Here is a 16023-nt window from a genome sequence, read left to right on the forward strand (position 1 = left end):
CTGATGCTTTTTTTTTCTGGTGATGGAAAGTACTTTTGTATCTGAGGTCAAGTCATTCTTTTTAAAGATAGTTGTTTTTGGATTGTAGAAAATAACTCAAAATAGTCATTGTTTTATATTTTATGAATTTGTAATTTAGGTAAGAATATTTAAATGATTGCCATTGAGAAATATTTAGACCATAACTAATGTCAGCACCAGGCTATCTCTAACATTGGGAAAGGCACATTACTTCTTAAAGCAGTCAGCATGTATTTTCATCCCAGTTGTTCACCGTGGTAAGACTACGCTGGAAAACTGTGTGCTGCAGTGTGAGACGACCGGAGTCACAGTGCGGACATCGGCAGAGTTTCTAATGAAGAACTCGGATTTATATGGCGCCAAGGTAGAAGCTCTTGGAGTAGTAGTTTGGGTTTAAGTTGTAAATGAAAATATGAAATATGGGACCAAGATGTATGTGCGTACTCCCACTCTCTTCAGACAGTCATTTCTACCAAGTCAGTCAAACTCAACTGTGCAAGGGTCTTCTCATGTAGCATTTTCAAATGATAGGAAGAAAAGTAATAAATCTCACAATTACTTTATGTAGCTTTAAGAGAGGTTTAGACCCTTAAAATTATAACTTTGTAATTGTAGATTCACACAGTGTTGTAAGAAATAACAGGGAGAGGTCCTGCATTATGCCCTTCACCAGTGTCCCCTAACGGTAACATCTTGTGAAACTGTCGTGCGACATCACAACCAGAATACTGGCATCGATCCAGTTAAGTGAAAGAATATTCCCATCACCACAGGGACCCCTCATGCTGCCCTCCTAGAGCCAAACTCACCTGCGTCTCCCACTAACTCCTTCCTTAACTCCAGGCACGCCTTAAACTGTTGTTCATTTCTATTTATTTCATCATTTCAAAAATGTAGAAATGGAATCAATCACACAGTATGTAGCTCTTTGGGATTGACTTTTCTCACTTAGTGCGGTTCTGTGGAGCTTCACCTAGGTCGTTGTATGTACCAATAGCTTGCTCCTTTTTACTGTGGAGGAATAGTCCAATGTGTGATGGTTCCATAGTTTGTTTAGTCACTTGTGGGAGGATGTCTAGATTGCCTCCGGTTTTTGCCTATTGTCGGTAAAGCTGCTATAAACGTTCGGGTACAGGTTTTTGTGTGAACACAGTTTTCATTTTTTAAGGAGTAAATGCCAATGGATGCAATTGTAGGTTATATAGTAGTTGCATGTTTAGATTTTTTAAAGAAACCGCTGAAATGTTTTCCAGAGTAGTTGTACCATTTTACATTCCTACTAGCAATGTTTGAGTGGTCCAGTTTCTCCATGTCCTCAAGAGCATTTGGTGTTTTGGCTATTTTTTGTTTTAGCCATTCTGGTAAGTGTGCAGTAATATCTCATTGTGGTTTTGATTGTCATTTCCCCAGTTATTACTGATGTCGAGCATTTTCTCATATGCTGTTTTTTTTTTTTTTTTTTTTTTTTTTTTGAGACGGAGTCTCGCTCTGTCCCCCGGCTGGAGTGCAGTGGCGCGATCACGGCTCACTACAAGCTCCGCCTCCCGGGATCACGCCATTCTCCTGCCTCAGCCTCCTGAGTAGCTGGGACTACAGGCGTCCGCTACCGCGCCCGGCTAATTTTTTGTATTTTTAGTAGAGACGGGGTTTCACCGCGGTCTCGATCTCCTGACCTTGTGATCCGCCCGCCTCGGCTTCCCAAAGTGCTGGGGTTAGTTGTGAGCCACCGCGCCCGGCCCTCATATGCTTTTTTACCACTCTTATGTCCTCTTTATTGAAATATCCGTGACTTTTGCCCCATTTTCTAATTGGATTGTTTGTTCTTTTTTACTGTAGAGGTTTGAGAGTTCTCTGTATATTCTAGGTACTAGTCTGTTGTCAAGTATGTGGTTTGGAGACTTTTTTTTGCCACTCTGTAGCTTGTCTTTTCACCTTCTTCATATGGGCTTTTATGGAGCAAAGTATTTTGATGAAGGCCAGTCTGTCAGTTTTTTCTTTTATGAGTCGAGGTTTTGGTGATAAGAACTCTGCCTAGCCATAGATCCTGATTTTCTCCTATTTTTTTTCTAAAATTTTTGTAGCTTTATATTTTACGTAAGGTTGTGATCCATTTTCTAGTTAATTTTGGTATAAGGTGTGAGGTTTAGGTCATGGTTCATTTTTTTTCCTATTCTTTTTCACTAATCTGCGTAGCCATCCCTCCACCAACACCTGTAGCTATACATTAAGTCTTAAAATCAGGTAGAGTGATTTCTCCTACTTTGTTTTTTTCAAAATTGTTTCAGCTACTCTGGTTCCTTTGCTTTTCAATACAAATGTTAAAATAATTTTGTCTATATCCACAAAAGATCATGCTGAGATTTTGATAGGAACTTTAATAAACCCATATGTCAATTTGGGAAGGATTAACGCCTTCCAATCTTTGAACACAATGTATTTCTCCATTTATTTAAAATCTCTGATTTCCTTTTTTTGAGATAGGGTCTTGTTTCTGTCACCCAGGCTGGAGTACAGTGGCATGAACATGGCTCATGGCATAGCTTCAGTCTCCTGGGCTCAAGCCATCTTCCCACCTCTGCCTCTCAAGTAGCTGGGACCACAGGTGCGTGCCACTACACCGAGCTAATATTTTTTACTTTATTTTTTGTAGAGATGGGGTCTTGCCATGTTGCCCAGGCTGTTCTCCAACTCCTAGGCTCAAACAGTCCTCCTGCTTCAGTCTCCCGAAGTGCTGGAATTATAAACATGAGCCACCACACCCAGCCAAATCTTTGTTTTCTTTCATCAGCATTGTGTACTCTTCAGTATACAAATGTTGCATGTGTTTTGTTAGATTTGTACCTAATTATTTCACTTTGAGTTACTGTAAGTGATATTTTTAATTTCAATGTCCATATGTTCATTGCTAGTATATAGAAATGTAATTTATTTTTGTATGTTTATGCTATATCCTATGACTTTGTTGAACTGTACTTACAGGAATGTTTTTGTAGATTCCTTGGGATTTTCTATAAACAGAGTAATGTTATTTGCAAATAAGGGCAGGTTCTTTTTTTTCTTTTCTAATCTTTATGCCTTTTCCTCCCTTGCCTTATTGCAGTGGCTAGAATTTCCAGCACTATGAAAGCAGACATCCTTACCTTGGTTTTGGTATTAGAGAGAATATATTTAGTATTCCATCAAAAAGAACAAGGTTGATCAGGTTTTTAGATCATCTTTATGAAGTTGAAGAATTTCTGCTCTTTTCTTTTTTGAGAATTTTTATCATAAGTGGATTTTGACTTCTTTTTTTCTGAGTTCCTTTCTCAGGAATAGGCTGACTTTTAATGTTTTTTCTGGATAGATTGATATGATCACATGATTTTTCTTATTGGAAAACAGAAAATGGTGAGTTACATTGGTTGATTTTCAAATTTTGAGCCAGCCTTCCTCTGTGGCATAAACCCCACTTGCTCATGGTATATAATTCTTTTTATATATTGCTGAATTATATTTGCTAATCTTTTGTTAGGAAATTTTGCATCTATATTCATGAATATTGGACTTTAGTTTTGGTTTTCTGTACCACTGTCTTTGTCTGGTTTTATTATCGATAATAATAGTTTCATAAAATGAATACTGAAGTGTTCCCTTCTCTTCTATTTTGTAGATGAGATTGTGGAGAATTGCTGTTTATTATTAAGATGTTTGATGGATTTCTCCAATGCAATCACCTGGGCCTGGAGATTGCTCTTTTGGAATTTTTAAAATTATGAATTCAATTTCATTAATAGTTTTAAAAGGGTATTCAACTGACTTATTTCATATTGAGTATATTTTGGTAGTTTGTGCTTTTTGTGATACTGGACTACTACTTCTAAATTGTCAGATTTATATGTATAGAATTGTTTGTAGTATTTCCTTATTCTTCTGATATCTGCAGGGTATGTAGTAATGATGCCTGTTTCATACTTGATGTTGGTAGTTTGTTTCATTGTTCTGTGTTTTTTTTTTTCTTTTTGATAATTGTTGTTTTCAATTTCATTTATTTTAGTTCTTTTTTAAAATTTAATTGTAATTTTTAGTGTTACTTTTTTATGTTCTTTTTATGATTTTGTTCCTTCTGCTTGTTTTGGGTTTATTTTACTTGTTTTGGGTTTTCCACCTGAGAGATTAGATTATTGATTTGAGACTTTTTCTCTTTTCTAATGTAAGCATTTAATGTTATAAACTTGTCTCTCAGCATTGCTCTAGCTGTTTTGTAAACTTTGATATTTTTTATTTTTATTCTTCGGTTCGTCACAATTTAGAAATGTATTGTTTAATTTCATAATATTTGGAGTTTTTACTATTATCTTTCTGTTGCTGATTCCAGTTTCATTCCATTTTGGTCAGAAAACACTATATGATTTTAATTCTTTTAAATTTCTAGAGGTTTCTTTTATGGCTCAGGATATGGTCTATCTGAATACATACTGTGTGAGTAAATGAAAAAAATGTGTATTCTGCTGTCGTTGCGTGGTATATTCTATAAAATGTCAACTAGATCAACTTGGTTGGTGGTGGTGAGTTCTTTTGTATTCTTTCTGATTTTTTCTTCTGTCAGTTGTTGAGAGAGGGGTGTTGAAGTCTCTAACTATAACTGAATTTGTTTGTTTGCTTTTTCAGTACTATTAGTTTTTGCTTCACATATTTTGCAGTTCTGTTATTTGGTGTATGCTCATTTAGGATTGCTGTGTCTTTTTGGTGAGTCAGCATGTTTATGATTACTTTATGTTGTCGCCGGTGATTTGTTTTGCTCCAAAGTCTACTTTATCTGATGTTAATATAGCCACATCTGCTTTCCTTTGATTATTGTTTGCATGATACGTCTTTTTCTTTCTTTCTTTTTTTTTTTTTAATTATACTTTTAAGTTCTAGGGTACTTGTGCACAACGTGCAGGTCTGTTACATATGTATACATGTGCCATGTTGTTGTGCTGCACCCATTAACTCGTCATTTACATTAGGTATATCTCCTAATGCTATCCCTCCTGCCTCCCGCCATCCCACGACAGGCCCTGGTGTGTGATGTTCCCTACCCTGTGTACAAGTGTTCTTGTTCAGTTCCCACCTATGAGTGAGAACATGCAGTGTTTGGTTTTCTGTCCTTGCAATAGGTTTCCAGCTTCATCCATGTCCCTACAAAGGACACGAACTCATCCTTTTTTATGGCTGCATACTATTCCATGGTGTATATGTGCCACATTTTCTTAATCCAGTCTGTCACTGATGGACATTTTGGTTGGTTCCAAGTCTTTGCTATTGTGAGTAGTGCCGCAATAAACATATGTGTGCATGTGTCTTTATAGCAGCATGATTTATACTCCTTTGGGTATATATCCAGTAATGGGATGGCTGGGTCAAATGGTATTTCTAGTTCTAGATCCTTGAGGAATCTCCACACTGTCTTCCACAATGGTTGAACTAGTTTACAGTCCCACCAACAGGGTAAAAGTCTTCCTTTTTCTCCACATCCTCTCCAGCACCTGTTGTTTCCTGACTTTTTAATGATCACCATTCTAACTGGTGTGAGATGGTATCTCATTGTGGTTTTGATTTGCATTTCTCTGATGGCCAGTGATGACGAGCATTTTTTCATGTGTCTGTTGGCTGCACAAATGTCTTCTTTTGAGAAGTGTCTGTTCATATCCTTTGCCCACTTTTTGATGGGGTTGTTTGATATTTTTTCTTGTAAATTTGTTTAACTTCTTTGTAGATTCTGGATATTAGCCATTTGTCAGATGGGTAGATTGTAAAAATTTTCTCCCATTCTGTAGGTTACCAGTTCACTCTGATGGTAGTTTATTTTGCTGTGCAGAAGCTCTTTAGTTTAACTAGATCCCATTTGTCAATTTTGGCTTTTGTTGCCATTGCTTTTGCTGTTTTAGTCATGAAGTCCTTGCCCATTCCTATGTCCTGAATGGTATTGCCTAGGTTTTCTTCTAAGGTTTTTATGGTTTTTGGTCTAACATTTAAGCCTTTAATCCATCTTGAATTAATTTTTGTAAGGTGTAAGGAAAGGATCCAGTTTCAGCTTTCTACATATGGTTAGCCACTTTTCTCAGCATCATTTATTAAATAGGGAATCCTTTCCCCATTGCTTGTTTCTGTCAGGTTTGTCAAAGATCAGATGGTTGTAGATGTGTGGTGTTATTTCTGAGGACTCTGTTCTGTTCCATTGGTCTATATCTCTGTTTTGGTACCAGTACCATGCTGTTTTGGTTACTGTAGCTTTGTAGTATAGTTTGAATTCAGGTAGCATGATGCCTCCAGCTTTGTTCTTTTGGCTTAGGATTGTCTTGGCAGTGTGGCCTCTTTTTTGGTTCCATATGAACTTTAAAGTAGTTTTTTTCTAATTCTGTGAAGAAAGTCATTGGTAGCTTGATGGGGATGGCATTGAATCTATAAATTACCTTGGGCAGTATGGCCATTTTCACGATATTGATTCTTCCTATCGATGAGCATGGAATGTTCTTCCATGTGTTTGTGTCCTCTTTTATTTCATTGAGCTGTGGTTTGTAGTTCTCCTTGAAGAGGTTCTTCACATCCCTTGTAAGTTGGATTCCTAGGTATTTTATTCTCTTTGAAGCTATTGTGAATGGGAGTTCACTTATCATTTGACTCTCTGTTTGTCTGTTATTGGTGTATAGGAATGCTTGTGATTTTTGCACATTGATTTTGTATCCTAAGACTTTGCTAAAGTTGTTTATCTGCTTAAGGAGATTTTGGGCTGAGATGATGGGGTTTTCTAAACATACAATCATATATGTCATCTGCAAACAGGCACAATTTGACTTCCTCTTTTCCTAATTCAATCCTCTTTGTTTCTTTCTCCTCTCTAATTGCCCTGGCCAAAACTTCCAACACTATATTGAATAGGAGTGGTGAGAGAGGGCATCCCTGTCTTGTGCCAGTTTTCAAAGGGAATGCCTCCAGTTTTTGCCCATTCAGTATGATATTGGCTGTGGGTTTGTCATAAATAGCTCTTATTATTTTGAGATTCGTTTCATCAATACCTAGTTTATTGACAGTTTTTAGCATGAAGGGCTGTTGACTGTTGTTGAAGGCCTTTTCTGCATCTGTGAGATAATCATGTGGTTTTTGTCTTTGGTTCTGTTTATATGCTGGATTACGTTTATTAATTTGCGTGTGTTGAACCAGCGTTGCATCCCAGGGATGAAGCCAACTTGATCGTGGTGGATAAGCTTTTTGATGTGCTGCTGGATTCGGTTTGCCAGTGTTTTATTGAGGATTTTTGCATCAATGTTCATCAGGGATATTGGTCTAAAATTCTCTTTTTTTGTTGTGTCCCTGCCAGGCTTTGGTATCAGGATGATGCAGGCCTCATAAAATGAGTTAGGGAGGATTCCCTCTTTTTCTATTGATTGGAATAGTTTCAGAAGGAATGATACCAGCTCCTCTTTGTACCTCTGATAGAATTCAGCTGTGAATCCATCTGGTCCTGGACTTTTTTTTGGTTGGTAGGCTATTAATTATTGCCTAAATTTCAGAGCCTGCTATTGGTCTATTCAGGGATTCAACTTCTTGCTGGTTTAGTGTTGGGAGGGTGTTTGTGTCCAGGAATTTAACCATTTCTTGTAGATTTTCTAGTTTATTTACCTAGAGGTGTTTATAGTATTCTCTGATGGTAGTTTATGTTTCTGTGGGATTGGTGGTGATATCCCCTTTATTATTTTTTATTGTGTCTATTTGATTCTTTTCTCTTTTCTTCTTTATTAGTCTTGTTAGCGGTCTATCAATTTTGTTGATCTTTTTAAAAAACCAGCTCCTGGATTCATTTATTTTTTGAAGGTTTTTCTGTGTCTCTATCTCCTTCAGTTCTGCTCTGATCTTAGTGATTTCTTGCCTTCCGCTGGCTTTTGAATGTGTTTGCTCTTGCTTCTCTAGTTCTTTAATTGTGATGTTAGGGTGTCAGTTTTAGATCTTTCCTGCTTTCTCTTGTGGGCATTTAGTGCTATAAATTTCCTTCTACACACCGCTTTAAATGTGCCCCAGAGATTCTGGTATGTTGTATCTTTGTGCTCATTGGTTTCAAAGAACATCTTTATTTCTGCCTTCATTTCGTTATGTACCTAGTAGTCATTCAGGAGCAGGTTGTTCAGTTTCCATGTAGTTGAGCAGTTTTGTTTTGAGTGAGTTTTTTAATCCTGAGTTCTAGTTTGATTGCACTGTGGTCTGAGAGACAGTTTGTTTTAATTTCTCTTCTTTTACATTTGCTAAGGAGTGCTTTGCTTCCAACTATGTGGTTAATTTTGGAAAAAGTGCGATGTGGTGCTGAGAAGAATGTATATTCTGTTGATTTGGGTGGAGAGTTCTGTAGATGTCTATTAGGTCTGCTTGGTGCAGAGCTGAGTTCAATTCCCTGATATCCTTATTAACTTTCTGTCTCATTGATCTGTCTAATGTTGACAGTGGGGTGTTAAAGTCTCCCATTATTATTGTGTGGGAGTCTAAGTCTCTTTGTGGGTCTCTAAGGACTTGCTTTATGAATCTGGGTGCTCCTGTATTGGGTGCATATATATTTAGGATAGTTAGCTCTTCTTGTTGAATTGATCCCTTTAGCATTGTCTTTTTCTATTGTTTTAATTTCAACTTGCCTATATTCTGTTTGAAGTGAGTTGTAGGCAGCATATAGTTAAGTCATGTTTTTAATCCACTTTGGCAGTCTTTTTTAATTGTAATTAGACCACTTACATTTAATTATTAATGTTAAACTTTAGTCTATTTCATGTTTTCTGTTTGTTCTGCTTTTCATTTCGTGATTTGCTTTTTTTCTGCCAACTGTGGATACCCGAATATTTTTCAGAATTTCATTTGTTTTTGAGAATATCTCCTTGTATAGCTTTTTTAGTGGTTGCTCTAGGTTTTATATTATATGTACCAACAGTTTACTGGTGTCACCAGTTCAAGGAAAGTACAGAAACTTTGCCTTCTTTTATTATTCTTTACCATCTCCTTTTTATAACTGTCTTAAACATTTCCCTTATGTACATACATCTAGAACCATATTAGACAATTTTATGATTTTTGTTTCAAATGTCAAACATAATTTAGAACACTCAAGAGAAGGAAAGCTTACTGTATTTATTTACCTATATCTTTGCTTACTGTGTAGGTTTTTTTTTTTCTTTTTGAGGTTCCAAGATCCTCTCTTTTATCATTTTTGTTTAGAAAACTTCCTTTAGTGATTCTATGAAGATAGGTCTGCTGGTGACAAATTTTCTTATTTTCCCTTCTTCTTAGAATATCTTGATTTCCTTTCGTTCCTGAAGAATATTTTCACTGGTTATAAGATTCTGGGTTGACAATTTCTTTTCTTTTAGCCCTTGAACAATACTTTGTCTCTTTCATCTGGCATCCATGGTTTCCGATGCTGTCAATCACATTTGCTCTCCTATAGGTAAGGCATAACATTTTCATTGATGCTTTCAAGATTTTTGTTTTTAGCTTACACTATTTTAATTATGATGTATTTTGGCATGGATTTCTTTGAGTTTATCCTGTTTGGTGTCTGCTCAGCTTCTTGAACCTGTAGGCTTATTATCCAAATCCTGCCAAATTTGGGAGCTTTTAGTCATTATTTCTTCAAGTATGTTTTTAGCTTCACCCTCTTTCTTTTCTCTTTCCAGGACTCTGATGACATTAATATTGGATCTTTTGTTATATTCCAGCAGACCCCTGGAGCTCTGTTTTCTTTTTCAGTATGTTTTCTCTGCTATTGGGTAAATTTTATTGTTCTGTCTTCTAGTTCACGGATTCTTTCCTCTGTTGTTTTCATTCTGCTGTTGAGCACATCCACTGAGCTTTCTATTTTAGTTATTGTATTTTTCAGTTCTAAAATTTCCATTTGGTTTTTTATATCATCTACTTCTTTGCTGAGACTTTCATTTTTCATTTTTTGTGTGTGTTCATAATTGCTTATTGAAGCATTTTTATTATGGCTGCTTTAAAATCACTGTCAGTTAATTCTATCATCTCTGACATCTTGGTTTTGGCATCTGTTGATTGTCTTATTCATTTTGACATTTTCCTGATTCTTGGTATGACACAAGATTTTCAAATATTTTTGTATTATGTTGTGAGAATCTGGATCTTCTGTTTTAACTTGGCTTCTCTGATATACTACAAGAAGGGACAGGGTTAGGGGTAGATGGGCATCGTCTTTTTACTGGTGGAGGTAGATGTCATGCTTCCCACTTGGCCTCCATTGATACCCAAGTTGGGTTGGGGAGCTCCTTGTTACTGCTATGTAGGGATGGGAGGTCTAGCTTCCTACATGGTCTCCACTGGCACTGTGATATATGGGAGTGGTCTTGTTACCACTGGGCAATGGTGAAAGTCTGGAATCTCCACGAGGCCTGCTCTGACACTGCCCCAATAGGGAGGGAGTGGTTGTCTTGGCCCTGCCAGGTAGGGGTACAAGTCCAGGCTCCTCATACAGTTTTCACTGACACTGCTGCAGGGAGGGCCTTGCAACTGTGGTTGGTGGGGATGAAAGTCCTGGCTCCTTGCTTGATCTTCTCTGGTACTGCCCCAGTCAAGGTGTTAGGTACCTGGTTACATCCTTGAGGGGGCAAAAGTTTAGGTTTTTCTCTTGACCTTTGCTGGCATGGGTGAGATTGGGGCTGCTGTTTTATTCTGTGGTGTTTACCTGGAATAGAGCTATTATTATCTAAAAGTTTTCTCTCTTTCTAGGTTGCCTAGTCCTTTTGTTACAGCAGCTTTTTTTTAAGTGTATGTCTGTTGGTGTACTGGATTGCTGGCTTCTTCAACTCCAAGTCTAGGGATTATGAAGCAAAAAGAAAGGAACTTACCACTGTGTTGGTGTTGTTTCTTGGGTCCTGAGGTCCCTAGCTGGTCTGTCTTATTCTCTCCACTTTTCAGTCTTATGCTTGTTTTATATATAATGCCCACTGTTTTTGGTCGTACCTAGCAGGAGGAATAGGGACATCTACTCCATCATCCCAGAAGTGGCAGACTCCTCAGTTACTTTTTAATTGCCAAATTATCTGTTCCTTTTCATAACATATTTTGAATATGACTTTCATTTGCTACATGACTACTGGTTTAAATTGTTTTCCTTTACAAATTTTATGTGATTCCTGATAATTTGATATTTAATTTTAACTATCTTGCTGTAGCTATTTGTTAACGTAATCACCCCTAATCTTTTTTTGCACATAACCCCAAACTGAAAATCTCCTAGAAGTAGGCCCAATTAGCACATTTTTAAAGTCCTCTCTACAGAAGAGTTAGATTGGTGTATACATATGATTCAGGCACATGTACAGGGTTAAGTAATAATAAATGTTTTCTCATGGAATACTACTGCTACTAGAAAATTAACTGAACATACATGCAGTAGATGTGTTATCAGTGGTTATAGCAACTCTTCTTCATCGATGCTGTTGTGTGTTAAATTATTCCCAAATGGTTGCTGAAATAACTATAGAGGTTTGAGTGAATCATTTTTGTTTCCAGAGTGCCTTGCATAGCATTGGGAAATAAATTCTTACTACTCTTATGTTTTTTGGTGCCATAAGGTGTGAGAGAATAGTGTCATGTTTGATCTTTCTGGTTACTCTGTTTGAATGATGCTTGAACTGGCTGCTAATGTTAACGTGTGTGGTAGGGAAAGCCATTGTTTAGCTCATAGAAATGATTTTTAAGTTGGGTTGGGGTATTTTAAAACTGGCACGTTTTGGAAAATGTGGGATCTTGTTTCTATCCTCAAATTACAATATTGTACTAAATTCAAATACTTTTCTCCAACTAATTGAGTATCTGAGAGAATGGTCATTTTGAATAAGTACATCTTTCAACAAAATTGTTAATGACTTTTTTTCTTGGCAGAATCAGAAAACATTTATCTAGAATGAAAGAGAGTAGAGCAAGAATCAAGTGTTGACACTCTTAGCCTGTGTGTGAGTGTGTGTGTGTATGTGGTTTTGAAAGTGATAAATTGTCAACAACTTGCTAGAAATGGAACAAATGGAAGTGTTGATTAAAAATGGCTGATAACACTTACCTGTAAAATACTTTATCTTTGTGCTGTACATTTGTACTGTGTTAAAGGCTAAGGAGTAATTGTAGTAATCTCTTACAGTCTTGCCTTTTAAAAACTGATTGTCATTATCTCAAACTGTGACTCACAGGGTGCCGGTATAGAAATCTACCCTGGGAGTCAGTGCACCCTGAGTGACAATGGGATCCATCACTGCAAGGAAGGGATCCTTATTAAGGTGAGCATTGGCCAAAACACCCACTTTTCAACGGATAGAATGGCTTCACCTACAAATTATGCTTTATTAAATTGTTGGGTTCTGTTTTTCTGGTTTTGAAAAGCAAGCAGTATACACATTTTGATAATATCAGTAGTCAGTGATTGGAATCTCTTGTGAGAATGCTTTGTTACCTATACATCTGCAGAAATGACAGAGGAAAGCTGTGTCACTAAGGGCTCAGACTGTGCTACAACATGGGACGAAGCATAGCTTTTCTCCTTTATTTTTAGAATAGTGTAAATAAAGAAGATTTTTAAGGCAGGAAATGTTGAATATGACAGTTCCTAAAACATTTGTTTTCAATGTCACAGGACTTCTTAGATGAACATTATGACATTCCCAAGATATCCATGGTGAATAACATAATACATAATAATGAAGGTTATGGTGTTGTCTTGGTGAAACCTACAATCTTCTCTGACCTGCAAGAAAATGCTGAAGATGGAACTGAAGGTATGTTTAGTAATTTTTAATATAAAAACCAGACATAATTTATTTCAGCATTAAATGCTGATTAAGGATCTGAGTCTTCCTCTGTTCCTTAAAAAAGGTTGTTGGGATATGCTTGGACAGACAGAGAGAGAGAACCTTGATAAAGCCATGATATTATAGAATGTGAACAAAACTCTCAAGGTCAACTAGTTCAACTGTCATTCAAAATCTTGATGTTGTGGTTTCTGTGCAGTTCCCTTATCATGCTTAGCTTTCAACGAGGGTGGATGTGTGATAGCAATGGTGGGTATGCGATAGCAACGGTGGGTGTGTGATGCTATGGTGGGTGTGTGATAGCCACAGTGGCTCCTACTGGCATTTGTTAAGGCTGGAGGCAGTGAAATGAATGTACCAGGTTGCAGGCTGCATTTCCTGGAGGGGATAGTGGAGTTTATCTCTGTTTTTATTGGTGGAAGTAAATGCCTTCCTGTCACCTGCCGTTCTTGGCAGCAAAGGGGAACTAACTCAGTGGAAATCTGTGAACTTCAAGCTATGAGGTAGATCACTATCAAACTTTGATGTAGGTGAGGAAAGTTTAAAGCAGTTTATTTATTTAATCAGCTTTTTCAGGTTGAAAGAGTTTAAAGGCTAGTCCTTGTCATCCTTCAGGATCCGCTCCAGTTACATCTCTGCAACTTCTTTATTTCTTCACAGGTCTCAAAAAAGTAAAATCAAAGTGTCAGCTGGGCAGGACTCATCTGAAAGCTCTGGGGGCAGACTCTGCCTCCAGATGCATTCATGTCGTTCATTGGCAGAATTCATTCCTTTAGCTTGTGGGTCTGAAGTCTCCATTTTCTTGCTAGCTGCTGGCTGCTGGCTGTTTGCTGGGGCTGGCATTCAGCTCCTAGAGCCTGCTCTCAGGTTCTTGCCTTGTGGTCCCCCCACCTCAGCAACAGAGAACATCCCTCAAGGCAAATCTCATGTTCTGAATTTCTCTTGACTTCTTCTCTTGCAACCAGCTGGAGAAAACTGATTAGCAATCTTAATTACATTGTAAAATTACAATGCAAAATTCTTCTGCCATTTTATAGCCAGGAAAGTAATCCCAGGGGTGGGGATCATGGGGCCTATCTAGAATTAGCTGCTAGATTGGGACTTCATTTAGAAAAGTGGCGCTATCTTATCAGTCTGCATCCTAGCTCCTGACACAGTGCTTAGCAGATAGTAACTATCCAAGAAATGTCTGTTGAGTAAAAGTGATTCTGGGATGAAAAGGGTGAAGGAAAAGTTCAAAATTGTTGATCCTGCCTGAGGTTCAGGGAACCTTGGCATAGAAAGCAAGGCAGCTGCTTGTTGAGAATCTTATGGCAAACACTTTGTAAAATCCAGTTAGAGGACAGCAGAAATCTTTTGCTGAAAAAAACCTGCAAGCTCTAACAGACTGTGTAGAAATACATGTTTTAGTTGGGTTAGCTTGTGTATTTAACTTTGTTATTATTTGTTTGTTTCTCCAGAAAATAAAGCACTTAAAATTCAGACAAGTGGAGAGCCAGATGTGACTGAAGGAGTGGATCTAGAAGAGCTGATGCAGTGTGCAACTGGTAAAATGGAGCTTTATGCAAGAACTGACCTTTCTGAGCAAGTCGAGGGAAATTGTGAAATTGTAAATGAACTAATTGCTGCCTCCACACAAAAAGGCCAGATGAAGAAGAAAAGGTTGAGTGAACTGGGGATCACTCAAGCTGATGACAACTTAATGTCACAGGAGATGTTTGTTGGGATTGTGGGGAACCAGTTCAAGTGGAATGGGAAAGGTAGTTTTGGTACATTTCTTTTCTGACCACAGTGATGTAAGTAGGTAGCAAAAGACTGGATTTTGCACATGTTGCCCTAAGAATCACTGCTGCCATTGTAGTTTGCTTTAATGTCTGTGTTTTATATTTGATTATTTGGGCTTGAGTGAAAGGTAGATTTATTTCCATTTGCAGGTGTTGCACATAAAACACTCCCTTTTTATAAGAAAAATCATAAATGCATATAAAATAGAAAATATTTGGAGATTGCTTATCTGAAAGTCTTGCTTTCTTGTACACATGGTTCTCTCATATTAAGCCTGGTAGTAACTTTTTAGTGTAATTACCTTTAGCACTTCAAAGATGAGGAAGAAAGGAAGGGAATGTAAGACTAGTGCATAAAAATGCAATAGATGTCGTATGTACAGGCTTCTTCTTAGAGTTGCCTTTTCATCCCAATTACAGTGAGTCTGATTTCCATCTTGTATTTGCGTAATACTTGTCTTAAAAGCTTTTATGATTGGGAATTTATCTGCCTAATCAGACTTATTATTGAGACTGTCAATGGGATGCATTTTTCTGTTGAGCTATGCAGTCATCAAAACAGTAATAGACAGCATAGGAAGTTTGAAGCAGAAATGAAATGTGTTATTCAGAGCCAGTGTTGTACATAGAACATTTTTACTATTGCTGAATGGGAATGATTAAAAACAAGGTATTCTTCAGACCAGGTTGTGGCTCACACTTGTAATCGCAGCACCTTGAGAGGCTGAGGCAGGAGGATCACTTGAGCCCAGGAGTTCGAGACTAGCCTGGGCAGCATAGTGAGACCCTGTCTCTACTAAAAGTAAATTAAAAAAAAAAATTAGCTGGGTGTGGTGGTGCATGCATGTAGTTCCAGCTACTCAGCAGACTGAGGCTGGAGGATCCTTGAGCCCAGGAGGTTGAGGCTGCAGTGAGGTGTGATTGTGCCACTGCATTCTAGCCTGAGTGACAGAGTGAGACCCTGTCTCAAGAAAAAAAAAAGAAGCATTTTTCTCTTACCATTGCAGTATTCTGATTATATTACTGACATAGTCAAAATGATTAACTGTACAAACTGTATTTGCTGTGTGTTCTTGGTATCATATTGTAAAACACAGCTTTTAAAAATATTTATATTTTAAAAACTGTATGTGACATTAATATGCCTAATGATTAAAATTATAGTGATGAAATAACAAAATTGAATCTTGTTATATCTTTTCAAACCCACTATGGGCCATAGTGTCAGTGTAGCATTTGTGGTCCATTGAAGAACACATGGTATTTGGTATCTGTTTTCATGCTTTAGAAAGAGTATTACATTTTTTCCCATTAAGTGTGCTTATGTTTGTTTTTTAAATTTGAGTAAAAAAAGAATTCTTATTTTTTGGATGCTACTAAATGTAGGATTTATGTTAGATTTATTA

General features: G+C 37.2%; 1 protein-coding gene across 2 annotated transcripts in view; it reads left to right on the forward strand.

The window, feature by feature from the left end:
- The window catches only part of SHCBP1 (SHC binding and spindle associated 1), a 41370-nt gene extending 25573 nt beyond the window's left edge, over positions 1-15797 (forward strand). For both annotated transcript variants that reach the window (XM_050773484.1, XM_050773485.1), the window contains exons 10-13: positions 267-385; positions 12219-12305; positions 12659-12800; positions 14294-15797. In XM_050773484.1, the coding sequence (XP_050629441.1) occupies positions 267-385; positions 12219-12305; positions 12659-12800; positions 14294-14619 (674 nt within the window). In that variant the 3' untranslated portion in view covers positions 14620-15797. The remainder of the gene's footprint in view (positions 1-266; positions 386-12218; positions 12306-12658; positions 12801-14293) is intronic.
- The last annotated feature ends 226 nt before the right edge of the window (positions 15798-16023 follow it).

This window comes from Macaca thibetana, chromosome 20, assembly GCF_024542745.1.
Source record: "Macaca thibetana thibetana isolate TM-01 chromosome 20, ASM2454274v1, whole genome shotgun sequence".
NCBI lineage: Eukaryota > Metazoa > Chordata > Mammalia > Primates > Cercopithecidae > Macaca > Macaca thibetana.